The sequence below is a fragment of the Cervus elaphus genome, chromosome 14 (genome assembly GCF_910594005.1).
Source record: "Cervus elaphus chromosome 14, mCerEla1.1, whole genome shotgun sequence".
NCBI classification, from domain to species: Eukaryota; Metazoa; Chordata; class Mammalia; order Artiodactyla; family Cervidae; genus Cervus; species Cervus elaphus.
In genome coordinates, this window is record NC_057828.1 from 35,252,962 (window position 1) to 35,268,021 (window position 15,060).

A 15,060-nucleotide genomic window follows, 5' to 3' on the forward strand; every position below is an offset into this window, starting at 1 on the left:
AGACTGCAGTGCATTGTGGAGGAAGTGCAGGGTGGCAGGGTAGTTGGCAGAGTGACCTGAAAGAATACTAGGGGGAGAGGTGAGAAACTTTGGTGGAATGGGTTGGAGGTCCAGATCGTAGGACTTTTGCTGATCATCTAAAGGCCTTTGTCTTCTGTTCTCAGTGAATTGAAAACATTGCAGGTTTTTTTTTTTTTTTTTTTTGCAGTTGTTCATTTTAAGGTTTCTGACTGTAGGTCTCTGCAGAGAGGAGCAGAGGAGAACTGTTCTAAGATTTTGGGAATATTCATGTCAGAGACAATGATGGCTTGTTCCAAGATAGTGGAGGAAGTGTGAAGTGATACTAATATATCTTGAAAACAGAGTCAACAGGATTTCCAGAGTGAGATGTGAGAGAAGAAGGGACTTAAAGATGATCCCAAGGTTTTTGACTTGAGCAGCTGAAAGGCTGGAGGTGCCATCATCTGAGATAGAGAAAGCTATAGTTAGGAGGTTGGCAACGGGAGCAAGAGTGGGAGATATCAGGAGTTTAATTTTGAATGAGTTCAGATGTCTCTCAGAATGCAGTTTCTATATTTAGTAACTTATCTGACCTTTCCACATCTCTAAGTAAGAAGATCCAGTTTTATGGCACCTGGGGAGGTTTAGGCATTGGATGGTGAGAGCCTCAACTATAGTAGCATCAATGGAAAAGTAAGAGCATATGCTCCCAGTATCAAAAAGGAAGGTCACCATGTTTTCAGTTTGAATGATGGAAAAATTAGGAAAGCCAGGTCTAAGAACAGATTTAGAGGGAAAGATAGTAGGTTGGGTTTTAGGTGTGGTTCCAGTAATTCAACCAGGTAGAAATAACCTTTGTATAGTTAGAATAGAGATTGTATAGTTAAAATAGAGAGCCTAGATGGAAAGAAATTTGGCTGAGACCATAAAAACTTGTTAGAAAAGAGAATGAAAAAAAAAGCGGAGACCCTTGATGAATTCTCTCTTTTAGTGTGAAGAGTAAAGAATTGGTCCAGTGTGATTAATGACTTTATCCTATAAAGACCCATGTAGTTGATAGTTGGTAATGATGAAGCTAGCACAAAACAGATAAGCAGTGAGAAAACACTGCTGGGTTTGTCAACTAGGGGTAAATTAGTCTCTTCTAAGAGAAAAGTGTCAGCGGACAGCCCTATCCTGTTCACTCGTGTTGTCCAGTACCAGATGGTAGCCCACCAGACTTCTCTGTCCATGGGATTGTCTAGGCAGACTACTGGAGTGGGTAGCCGTTAGGGGATCTTCCCGACCCAGGGATCGAGCCTGGGCATCCTTCATTGCAGACGGATTTTTTACTATATGAGTCACCAGAGAAGCTCAGGTGTATACATAATAGCAGCTAACATGTGAAACCTAACATACTGAAAACTTAGTATGCGTCATACACCACACTATTGTATCTACTCATTATTAATCCCCTGATGGCCCAGATGGTGAAGGACCAACCTGCCAATGCAGGAGACCCGGGTTTGATCCTTGGCTTGGGAAGATCCCCTGGAGAAGGGAATGGTTACACGCCAGTATTCTTACCTGAGGAATTCCATGGATAGAGGAACCTGGTGGGTTATAATCCATGGGGTCGCAAAGAGTTGGACATGACTGAGCCACTGACACTTTTATTGTTAATCCCCACATCACTTTCATGATGTAGGTACTCTTATTGTTTCCCCATTTAATACTTAAAGACCAGACAAATTAATTAACTTGTCCACAGTTGCATAGTTAATGGTAGGAAAAAAAGATCGTATCCAGGCTCTGTAGTATTAAAAATCCATGCTTTTAGCCACTACAGTATGCTCCTTTTCTTTGAAGTCTTCATAGATAATCCTTGACAGAACTTATCACTCTTTGATTGACCCTAGGTGACTCTAGAGTTTTAGGGGGTACTTACTGTCAAAGGCTTATAATCTAGGTAGGCATAAGGATATCGTCTTAAAAATTATAATATTAGATACTCTATGCTAAGGGAAAAATGAGAGGTACAATAATAAAAAATGAGACTATAGGGTGGGGAATGTAATGATAATGTTATAAGAATATAGGGTGGGGAATGGTCAGTCTAGACCAGGTTTTTATAAAAGGCTTCATGGAAGGAGTAGAATTTGATACCTTAGAGGACAAGTATTCTTTTGACAATTGGATATGCCTAGGGGTAAAATAAATAGGAAACATTCCAAATGACACTATTAGCTGGAGCAATGGTGTAGATACAGGAAAGAGCAAGATGTATTTAGGGAGAGTTTAATAGTCTAATTTAGCTGGGCGTGTGACCAGAATGGGCAAAGGATTAGAAAGGAATACTGAAGTCAGGTTTTGAACAACCTTGAGTGAGATCCATAGAAATCTGTGAAGTTGCAGTGGTTTGTTTAGAATGGAACTCTGTAGCTCTCAACTGTTTACTTGTTTAAATATAAGTATATTCAAAGAGACATTTTATTTTATTTCTAGAATGCCAGTTAATGAAAACAGAACGACCAAAGCCAAACACATTTATTATCAGATGTCTCCAGTGGACCACTGTTATAGAGAGAACATTTCATGTAGATACTCCAGAGGAAAGGTAAGAAACTCATTTTTTCTATTTTGTGAAACAGCAGCAGTCAGTCTGAAGATGTATGCGTAATCTGACTTGACCACTTGTCAATATATTGGTAAAATGCTGTTCAGTTCAGTTGCTCAGCCGTGTTCGACTCTCTGTGACCTCGTGAACCGCAGCACGCCAGGCCTCCCTGTCCATCACCAGCTCCTGGAGTTAACCCAGACTCATGTCCATTGAGTCAGTGATGCCATACAACCATCTCATCCTCTGTCGTCCCCTTCTCCTCCTGCCCTCAATCTTTCCCAGCATCAGGGTCTTCTCAGATGAGTCAGCTCTTCGCATCAGGTGACTAAAGTATTGGAGTTTCAGCTTCAACATCAATCCTTCCAGTGAACACCCAGGGCTGATCTCCTTTAGGATGGACTGGTTGGATCTCCTTGCAGTCCAAGGGACTCTCAAGAGTCTTCTCCAACACCACAGTTCAAAAGCATCAATTCTTCGGTGCTCAGCTTTCTTTATAGTCCAACTCTCACTACCATACATGACTACTGGAAAAACCATAGCCTTGACTAAACAGACCTTTGTTGACAAAGTAATGTCTCTGCTTTTTAATATGCTGTCTAGGTTGGTCATAACTTTCCTTTCAAGGAATAAGCGTCTTTTAATTTCATGGCTACAATCACCATCTGCAGTGATTTTGGAGCCCAGAAAAATAAAGTCAGCCACTGTTTCTACTATTTCCCCATCTATTTGCCATGAAATGATGGGAGCAGATGCCATGATCTTAGTTTTCTGAATGTTGAGCTTTAAGCCGACTTTTTCACTCTCCTCTTTCATTTTTATCAAGAGTCTCTTTAGTTCTTCTTCACTTTCTGCCATAAGGGTGGTGTCATATGCATGTCTGAGGTTATTGATATTTTTCCTGGCGATCTTGATTCCAGCTGTGCTTCCTCCAGCCCAGCATTTCTCATGATGTACTCTGCATATAAGTTAAATAAGTAGGGTGACAATATACAGCCTTGACTTACTCCTTTTCCTATTTGGAGCCAGTCTGTCGTTCCATGTCCAGTTCTAACTGTTGCTTCCTGACCTGCATACAGGTTTCTCAAGAGGCAAGTCAGGTGGTCTGGTATTCCCATCTCTTTCAGAATTTTCCACAGTTTATTGTGGTCCACACAGTCTATAGTCCCTTACTCTGTTTCTGGTATAATAGATAAATGACAGGCTTACAAAGATATTAAAACCTATAGAAGTGATGTAAGATATACTTTTAAACAGAAGACTGAACACTTAAAAGTCAAAATATAAATTAAAGAGGTCACCAGACTACATTTTAAGAATTATGTAATTGATTGTGGTCATATTTGGAATTCTAGGGCTGGTGATGGCAAAAGGTTTTAAACTGTGTGCCGTTATGCAAGTGGCTTCCCAGAATGTTATGCTGAGAAGGATTCTGAGATTGGGGCTGAGCTCAGTGAGGGGAAAACATCAGGTGTGATTGGTATTAACTGTCATCATTGCTAAAGAGAGGGATGTTAGCAACTAGCACACCAACATCAGGGCCACATGTCATCCTCCTGATCTACTGTCCTCGAATTCTATCTTAATGTTCTTTTATCTGGTGGCTCTGATACTGAGCTAAGTCCAACAACCACCAAATAATTTTTCTACGCATGTTACCATATTTGATCCAAATCAGAAACTTTGTGAAGTTAAATGTTATTAGCCTTACTTTTCAAGTGAACAAATTAGGTCCTAAGAGACTTGTTTAAAATTTAAAACAAAAACAACCTCTTCCTCAAATGTGGTGAAGTATTATTTTAGTAACACTTTTTTGTCAATAAATAGTAAGTAATAAAGTGTGATTGATTACTTTAGGAAGTATAGAAAAGAATGAAAAATTACTCAATTCTAATTCTATAACCAGACCTAGGGTCTGATAATATTTTCTTTAATATACTTTCCATCTGACTCAGTGCAGATGTGTAAAGGTCTTTGGTATACATAAAATTTGATATGTCCTCCTTTCCCACATACCTCTGTCTTCCCTATGCATTGCTATATGTTGGATCCTCAGTTTTCTTATATCTCTACTCATAACCATGGTTGAGCCCATGGTTGAGTCCTATAAATGAGGTAGGACTCCCTGCTGCCTACTTATGTATCTCCTTATGTCCTCTGTATCAAGTTTGTCTCCACTGTAATCTTTGTTTGCCTTTTTCTCTCTTGATTATAAGACTCTTGACTAGCAAGTATCATATCTTCCTTGCTTATTATTTTATCTTTAGCATGTAGTTGAAGATCTGACACAACGTTTGTTGACTGGCTGAATGAATGGAACTTTTCCCATGTCAATACATAGTCTTTGAAAATATTATTCTTAGTGGATTGTAACATCCCTTTGAAACAGTGATTGATTTTTCCATTTATGTTGGCAAAGCTGGACTTAAGCCATATCTTAATGCTTTAAAATATCTAGTTTGCTGTTCTTCCAATAATATCACACTACTTTTTAGAAAACTAGGAATAGAAGAATAAGGAATAAACAGAACCTGAAGTTAATAGAAAGAGACAATAAAGACTGGAGTAGAAATGAATAAAATAGAGACTGAAAAGAAAAACTAGAAAATATCAATGAAACTGAAAGCTGGTTCCTTGAAAAGGTAAACAAAATTGAAAATCCTTTAGACAGACTCATCAAGAAAAAAAGAGAAAAGGGCAAAATAAAATCTGAAATGAAAGGGGTGACATTGCAGCCAAATCCACAGTAAAAGAAAGGATCATAAGAGATACTATGAACAATTTTACACCAGTAAAATGAACAACCCAGAAAAAATCGATAAATTAATAGAAATGTGCAATCTTCCAAGACTGAACCAACCAGAAAGGAGTATATGAACAGACCAGTTACCAGTAATTGAAATTGAATCAGTTAAAACCAAAGTAACAAAAACAAAGCCTTTCCAACAAACCAAAGTCCAGGCCAGGTAGAAAATATTTGCAAGCAATGTAATCAATAAGGGCTTAATTTCCAAAATATATTTCCAAAATATACAAACTCATATAACTCAAAAACAGAAAAACAATTGTCCAATTGAAAAGTGGGCAGAAGATCTAAATAGACATTCCTCCAGAGAAGACCAATAGGCACTTGAGAAGGTGCTCAACATCACTAGAGAAATAACAAATCAAAACTGCAGTGAGTTACCTCCCACAAGTCAGAAAGGCTATCATTAAAATTCTACAAATAGCAAATACTGGAGAGGGTGTGGAGAAAAGGGAGCCCTCCTCTACAATTAGTAGGAATGTCAGTTGTTGCAGCCACTGTGGAAAACAGTATGGAGATTCCTCAGAAATCTAAAAATAGAATTAGCATATGATGTAGCAGTCTCACTCCTGGGCTTATATACATACAAAACTATAATTCAAAAAGATACATATACCTCTATGTTCATAACAGCTCTATTCAGAGTAGAAAACAGAGAAACAACTAAATATCCATTGACATATGAATGCATAAGGAAGATGTGGTATGGTTTTACAATGGAATATAACTTACCCATGAAAAGGAATGAAATAATGGCATTTGCAGCAACATGGATATAACTAGAGATTGTCATACTAAGTGAAGTAAGTCAGAAAGAGAAAGACAGATATTGTATGATATCATTTAGGTGTGAAATTTAAAATATGGCACAAATGAACCTATCTGTGAAACAGAAACAGAATCATGAACCTAGAGAATAGCCTGGTGGTTGCCAAGGGGGATGAAGTTGGGGAAGGGATAGAATGGGAGGTTGGGGTTAGCAGATGTTAGCTTTTATATATATAATGGCCTTGCTGTGTAACATAGAGAAATGTGTTTTAATATCCTATGATAAACCATAATGGAAAAGAATATATTAAAAAAGCATGTGTATGTATAAATATATATAAAACTGAATCACTTTGCTGTATGGTAATAATTAGCATTGTAAATCAGCTGTACTTCAATAAAGATATTGATCAAAAAAAGAAGAAAGAACTATAGCCCAGTATACTTGTTACTATTGTGAATGCAAAATTTCTTAACAAAATTTTAACAAACCAGATTCAAGAAAATATGTAAAAAAGGTCATATGTTATGACTAAATGGAGTTTATCATATAATGCATTTGTATTAAATCTGAAAATCATCCAACTAAATTCACTATATTAGAAAAGAGAAACTACATGGTCATTTCAACAGGTGCAGAAAAGGCGTTTGAAAAAATCCAACACCCTTTCATAACAAAAACACTCAACTGGTTAGGAATGGAAGGGAAGTTAATCAACTTGATTAAGTGTATCTACAAACAAACTACAACTTATATAATATTCAGAGGTAAAAGACTTGATACTTTCTCCCTTAACATCTGGAACAAAATAAGAATGTCTGCTCTCACCACTTTTATCTAATATTGTACTGATAGTCTGCTCTAGACCATTACAAGGCAAGAAAAAGAAATAAAAGGGAAACACATTGGAAAGGAGGAAGTAAATAGCTCTTCTTTATGGTTACATGTGTGGAATATCCAAAAAAATAAAAGCTATTAGAACTAGTAAATGAATTTATTAAGGCTATAGAATATATGGTCATCATACCAAAAGCAATTGTATTTCTAAATACTAACAGAAAAGTTGGAAAATCAAAAAAAAACTTAAAACTCCAAAATAGCATAAAAGAATACTTAGAAATAAATTTAGTTCATGGTTTGCAAGACATTTTCACAGAAAATTACAAACACTGAATTGGATAATTAAACATCTAAAATGGAGAGCTATACCATGTTCAAGAAGACTTAATTTATTAAGATATCAGTTTCCTCCAGATTGATCTATAGATTTAATGTAGTTCCACTTAGAATAATAGCAGAATTTGTCTTATGAAATCTACAGACTGATTTTATACAAATTGTATATGGAAGTAAATGATCCTTTATCTGATAACACAACTGTCAAAAGTAAAAAGCCTCATATTACTGCTCCTAAATCCTATTATTTAAGTTACAATCTATACCTATCAGTTTTTAAAAAAGAAACTTACCTATGATCTGGGGACAGTTTTTGCCTGTGAAAAGTTTTTTAGAACTTTTAAAAAAATTTATTTCTAACTGGGGGAAAATTGCTTTACAGTGTTGTGTTGGTTTCTGCTGTCCAACAACGCAAATCAGCCATAATTATACGTCTGTCACCTCCCTCTATTGGATCTTAATAGAGAAACTGAGTGTGTCAATGATGGACTTACAGATGCATACAGAGAATTAAGATTTGGTCATATGTTTAAATAATTTTTACTCAGTTTTCTTAAAACCATCATCATCATCTCCTCCCCTTCTTCTTCTTCTTTTTACCTCCAAGTAAATGCTAGTATTGATAAAAACTTTAGGCCTGTGATGTAAAATGCTTCTAGGATCAGCTTCAGCTTAGAGTTACGGTGGGGGATTTGTATTATTTTGAAATAGAATTTATATTGACTTTATATTTTATAGAAGAGAAATATTTGCATCATTTACGATTCTTTATTATAATGGGAATTTTTTCCTCGTTTTTATAGGGAAGAATGGACAGAAGCTATCCAGGCTGTAGCAGACAGACTCCAGAGGCAAGAAGAAGAGAGAATGAATTGTAGTCCAACTTCACAAATTGATAATATAGGAGAGGAAGAGATGGATGCTTCTACAACCCATCATAAAAGAAAGGTAGAAGAGAACATTTTATTCCCCTCTTCAGCACAACATTTATGTGTGTGGAAGAAATATGTCAACAATTGCCATTTGCAAAAATTGTTAGCCATTTATCTTATGATATGCCATTACATTGGTGTGAATGGTTTTTAATCAGGTGAATCTTAAACCTGTCGTTGTTTAAAACCACATGATTGAAACATCACTTTTTTCCAGTGTTTCAGCAATTAGCACTGAATGCTGGAAGGGCTTGTTAGGATGCAGTGACTGATGTGCCTTCATACTACTTTGTAATTTGCATGTTTCCCTTACTGTTTTTAATACTATTTTAGAAACTTGGAAATAAAATGTTTTCCCTAATGATTTGGTCTTTCTCCATTTGGCATTCTGTGTTCTCCTGAAAGCAGAAGCTTAAATGGCTCTGTGAACTTCCTGCTTGGTGCTCCAGCCTCACTAATATCAGCAGGAAAGTGAGCAGTCTTGGAAATTACAGCTTTTTATTTTAATGGCTGCTTCTAAGCCAGTGAGGGAAACAGACTTTTCCTATCTTCAGTGCTCTAGAATAATAAACACCAATTTATGTATTTATGGGAATTGTAAATTATGTTTTTCATTACAATAGAATATTGAAAAGCATCTTCCTATGCAAAAAGTGGTATTTTAAGATTAAGGGTGTAAGTGTTCAAAATAGATGAACATGCCATTTTTTTATGTTAGAATATATTTATTATATTAGATTTTAAATTAATCTTCAGGTTGAAAAATGCTAATTCTTAAGGTAATTATCCATGTAATTTTGTATTAGCACAGTGATTAAGAACTCTTTGGTGTTAGACTGCCTGAGTTCAAATCTCTTTTTCCTGTGTGCTAAAGATATGAAGGTAAGCTTTGCAATTGCAATTTAGATTTAGTTAATGTATCCTTTCCTTATCTGAAATTGCTGTTCTAATTAGAATTATATTCTATGCTTGATCTTGACCACATGTCTGAGAGCCCTGTGTAACTTCCTTGAACACTTATCCTCTACTTGTTAGCTATACTGTATCCCACTTTTCCTTTGAGTCACCTTATCTACCCTGTGCCCTTGCTCCTTAGTTATTGCCAAGAGAAAAACACAGTCTAGCTTTACCTCCTTCCCAGAGAGAAAAAAGTTCCTTTTGCTCATGTATGTTCACATGTACCCAATTAATTTGAAATTTGACTGTGCTCATAAATTTAAAGTCATATCCTGATTATTCTCATCCTTTGAGTAATAAACTACTTCATTCAATAGCAAACTATACCAGCTGTAGAATTTCTGAATAACAAAGATTAATAAGATGTTGTATCAATAGTTAGAGGTTGAAATTGGAAAGTCTGTAACATTCTTAACTAGAAATATTGGTGTAAAAATTTTGGAAATGAAAATGGAAATTTACAGAACTTTGAATGAAGAGAGACAAACATTTTGAATGATGCAAGAATGGAAAATACTACTCTTTCTGTTAAGGCTGGTTGTAAATGATTTTTAAACCATAATACATTTTCCTGTTTGCAGTTACCAGTGTCGATTGTCTTGCAGTTTCTCACCTTTACTAGTTATCACTTGTAAGCATTTATTTTATGTTTATTTCATGCTAGGCTCTGAGCTGTACTTTCATATGTATTATCTCATTTGATCCTTATAGGAATCATACAAGGATAAGCACTGTTATTATTCCATTTCACACTTGAGTCATCCGATATTTAGAGAAGTTAAATATCTTGTTCAAGAATGTAGTGACTTTACACACTATGCAACTTCAGTATGCAGTCTGCTTTTTGTTGATTCACGTATCTTGAGCTTCTGCAACCTCTATATTGTTATAATCAAGCTATATTAGAAAGAAAATTATACAGCCAGCCTCTCATTTTATACTTTGTTTCTCAAAATAGTATGTCCTATTGCTTTTACACAGTGGTTGGATATTAATTAATTTCATTTTGTATTAGAGCACTTCTGGAAAAATCAGTAGAATTTGAATATTATAGAATACTGGTGGAAAGGGAAACTTTTGTTGTCCTAGTGCTTGTGTTCGAGTCCTGGATCTACCATGTGTATTATTGTGGGGGAAGTTTCTTAATTCTTCTGTCCTTTAGTTTCTTGTCTATAAAAGGGAGATAACAGTGGTATTTACCTCATAGAGTTGTGAGGATTAAAATATAGTTGGGAGTGTATGTAAATTGTTTATATACTAAATGCTCAGTGAATATTAGCTAGTATTAGATAGTATTTTACTTTATCCACATAAAGATAATTAAACATTCACATATTTTTGAAACAGAGTCTCTTAGAATTCTCTTGTTGAAACTAAGTCTCCAAAATGGAAAATTGGTAGTCAGAAGTATTATTTTGAATTTTGGAATGGGATCCATTTTCTTATTTGGCCTGTAACTTATTTCCTTGTAATTTTAATATTTCATTTAAAATGAAATGATATAAAATAGTTTGAAATAACAGTACAGAAAAAGAGCATTTGTACCACTAGCTAACTGTTCTAGAACAATCCTAATAACTTGTTTCAAAAGGGTGAAATATTACTATCACTTCCTTAAGATAAATGACTCTAAAGCTACAGTTGACACTTGAACAACACAGAGGCTTGGTGAGCCCCACCCTCTGTACAGTTAAGAATCTGCCTTTAATTTATAGTTGACCCTCTGTGTCCGGGTTCTTCTCTATCTGTGGTTCCTCTGAAGCAGCAGTACTCCATATCCACAGTTGCTTTCTATCTGCCTGTGGTTGTGCATCTGAGGATTCAATCAATAGTGGATCTAAAAAAAATCGATTGAAAAAAATCCACAAATAAGTGGACCCATACAACCCAAACCCATATTGGTCACAAGGCAACTGTATATCTTTTGTGAATGTTACTTATAAAAAGAATTGTATAAATTCAGATTATTTTTAATTTTAGATTGTAAACCCAAATATTCTGTGATAAGAATATCCTTCTCATAATTTATGGAATACATTTTCTTGGTTCACTTTTTGACAAATAGATACTAGGAGAAAGAGAATAGCTACTGGTAATGGTAGCTATGATGAGAATTGTCCTGACTGTTCTCTCTTGTTTGGGTCAAACAGATGGTTATTTTTTCTAAGTGGTAGAGTATTGCCATTGTATCTGCTCTTCAGATTGAAACTCTTGGAGAGGGAAAGATAATGGTGGTAGAGAGAAGAGGCGACAGCCTTGCAACCAGATTCAAGTGCTGATCTTTGTTTAAATTAAAAGATGACGTTTCAAAGGAATTTGATTAGAATTCTCAGAAGTGTCTAATCTTGGTCTGCCAAGCTGCCACTATCTGGACCCTGTTAGGTACGTAAAGGGCCACAGTAAAAGCATTAATAGCCAAATGGGAATAAAATTTTTGCTTAGTTTTTGAATGATCAATATAGACTTCCCTGGACATAGCTGGTTATCATCTCATGACTTAGGAAGTATAATCAGTAAAGTATAATTCAGTTCAGTTCAGTCGACTACTCAGTAGTCTGTGACTCTTTGCGACCCTATAGACTGCAGTACTAAAGGATAATTTGTACCTCCTATATTCCCATTATGTGTGATTCCAGTTCTTGGAATTTTATTATTTAATGCCCGACTACCATAACTCATAGGAATCACTGGCAGACAGAGAAGGAGAGAAAGAAAAGAACAGACCTGACATCAAGTCATTTCTCACTTCCTCCCTAGAGGGAGGAGCAGCATAATTAGTGTTGTAGAAATTGATAAGATTAGAGCTTCCCCTTTCCTTGGGAAAAATCACTTGAGGAATGGAGGAGAGATGTGGGCAGAGAGATTTATTTCTTGAAAGACTCCTTTTCATTGCTTGGGCCTTATTTGGTGTATCTCTTATATTGTAAATGTGTGTGGAATTGATCTTTTTGGCCAAACTTGCTAAAACCACTGTATCCTTTTCCTCGTATTCCTGTTCATTTATATATATTTGTAACCTAATTTGGGGGTTTGGCGGCTTGACAATTATTTTTGTTACAATCTAGTGTGTGATTTGAATATACTTTTTAAAAATTTATTTATTTATTTTAATTGCAGGCTAATTACAATATTGTGGTGGTTTTTGCCATACACTGACATGAATCAGCCATGGGTGTACATGTGTCCCCCATCCTGAACCCCCCTCCCACCTCCCTCCCCATCCCATCCCATCCCTCAGGGTTGTCCCAGTGCACCGGCTTTGAGTGCCCTGTTTCATGCATCAAACTTGGACCGGTGATGTATTTCACATATGGTAGTATACATGTTTCAATGCTATTCTCTCAAATCATCCCACCCTCGCCTTGTGTATGCACATGCATCTTTTAGCCTAAAACAGCTACATTGATATGTTACAGAGATTATGTACAGGAAAGAGTATAATTCTGTAAAAATATTTTGTAATAAATTCTTAGGTTTGGGTTTTGGAGCATTACTTTTCTACAGAGTATCTAATGCTCTTATTTTAAAAAAGTTTTATTGAAGTATTTTTATAGACATTTCAGCTATTAAAAATTTTCTTTTATTTAAGTATAGTTGATATACAAAATTATGTCAGTTGATTTACAATATTGTGTTGGTTTCCCCTTTGGTAATCATAGTTTATTTTCTGTCTGAATGTTTCTGTTTTGTAAAGAATTCATTTGCACTGGTTTTTAAATTTCCACATATAAATGATATTATTGTCTTTCTTTATCTGTCTTACTTCACTTCACTTCTCTAGGTCCATTCATGTTGCTGCAGATAGCTTTATTTCATTCTTTTCTATGGCTGAGTAATATTTCATTGTATGTATGTGTATATATGTATACACACATATGTATATTTACACATATATACATATGTGTAATGTGTATATTACATATTACATGTATATACATGTATACATATGTGTGTACAGTTACACACATATATACATAAACACGCATTTGTTGGTTTACTTGCTAAATTGTGTCCAACTCTTTTGCGACTTCATGGATCATATAGCTTGACAGGCTCCTCTCTCCATTGACTTTTCCAAGCAGGGATACTGGAATGGGCTGCCATTTCCTACTCCAGGGGATCTTCCCAACCCAGAGATCAAACCCATGTCTCTGGTGTCTCCTGCATTGGGAGGCAGATTCTTTACCACTGAGCTACCTGGGAAGACAAGATATTAATACATACCACATATTTATCCATTCATCTGTTGATGGACACTTAGATTGCTTCCGTATTTTGGCTGTTGTAAATAGTATGTCATGCTCTTAAGTTTAAATAAAATCTTATTATATCTTTGCCCTTAACACTATCCAAAAAAGGAAAATAAGTTGCATTTTATTTGTAAAGAATAGATAATCACTGTGTATACTGCACTGAAGATGAGCATTTGCTATCATGGATACTTTTTTAATTTTTCTGAAGTTTTATCAAACTGGATCTGATACAACCTAGATATCTTTGAGAGATGAGTAGATAGGGAAGTTGTGGTACATATATACAATGGAATATTTTTCATCTATGAAAAGGAACACATTTGAATCAGTCCTAATGAGGTGGATGAACCTAGAGTCTATTATACAGAGTGAAGTAAGTCAGAAAGAGAAAAACAGATTTCGTATATTAACGCATATATATGGAATCGAGAAAGATGGTATGATGAGCTATTGGCAGGGCAGTAGTAGAGACGCAGACATAGAGAACAGGCTTGTGGACATAGCGGGGGAAGGAGAGGGTGGGATGAACTGAGAGAGTAGCATGGAAATGTATACATTACCATATGTAAAATTAGGTAACCAGTGGAAATTTGCTGTTGATGAAGAGAGCTCAAATCAGGTGCTCTATGACAATCTATAGGAGTCGGAGCGGGTAGGAGTGGGGAGGGAGTTTCAAGAGGGAGGGGACACGTGCATACCTGTGACTGATTCATGTTGATGTCTGGCAGAGACCAACGCATTATTGTAAAGCAATTATCCTCTAATTAAAAAGAGATTTAAAAAAATCTAAGAATTAAAAAAAAACTCTTCTAAAAATAGATATGATAAATGTTTCTTATTTAATCATATAGAATGCTTTGTTAGTAAAATAAATTTCCATGTAAATTCTTTTTTTTTTTTAAAAGATTGACAAACTGACAGAAGCTGTGAAATTTGGTGTTAAAGCTGTCATCCCTTTTTTAACCTCCTTGTCCCTAAGAATTGCAGTCCTTAAAGAAGATAGTACTATTTCATTATTATATATTGCTTTTCGGATGAAAATGTTATAAAGCAGCTTATAAATTCTTTTCTAATCTTTATCCTCAGAATTCAGTTTCAGTTTATATGATATTTAGTATTTAATAATGGAACACAGTATCATTTTCCAGTATTTTAGATATAAAGTGAGAGAAGGTACTGTTCAGATGAAGCTTTGAACAATAAAATAACATATGGCTTAGTCACAAGACGTGGATCAAAAACCACAATTTGATTGCTGCGATTTATGTCAGAGAATGTTCTGCCTGTTTTCCTCCCAAGAGTTTTATAGTATGCAGTCTTAACATTTAGGTCTTTAATCTATTTTGACTGTATTGTTATGTATAGTTTTAGTGAATGTTCTAATTTTGTTGTTTTACCTGTAGCTGTCCAGTTTTCCCAGCACCACTTACTGAAGAGACTATCTTTTCTCCATTGTATATTCTTGCCTCCTTTATAATAGATTAAGTGACCATAGGTACATGACTTTATCACTGGACTTTTTATCCAGTTCCATTGATCTATGTTTCTGTTTTTGTGACAGCACCCTACTG

General features: G+C 35.3%; 1 protein-coding gene across 3 annotated transcripts in view; it reads left to right on the forward strand.

Moving 5' to 3' along the window:
• Positions 1–15,060, forward strand: part of AKT3 (AKT serine/threonine kinase 3) — a 272,806-nt gene that overhangs the window by 159,485 nt on the left and 98,261 nt on the right. For all 3 annotated transcript variants that reach the window (XM_043924030.1, XM_043924029.1, XM_043924031.1), the window contains 2 exons: positions 2,485–2,596; positions 8,151–8,295. In XM_043924030.1, the coding sequence (XP_043779965.1) occupies positions 2,496–2,596; positions 8,151–8,295 (246 nt within the window). In that variant the 5' untranslated portion in view covers positions 2,485–2,495. The remainder of the gene's footprint in view (positions 1–2,484; positions 2,597–8,150; positions 8,296–15,060) is intronic.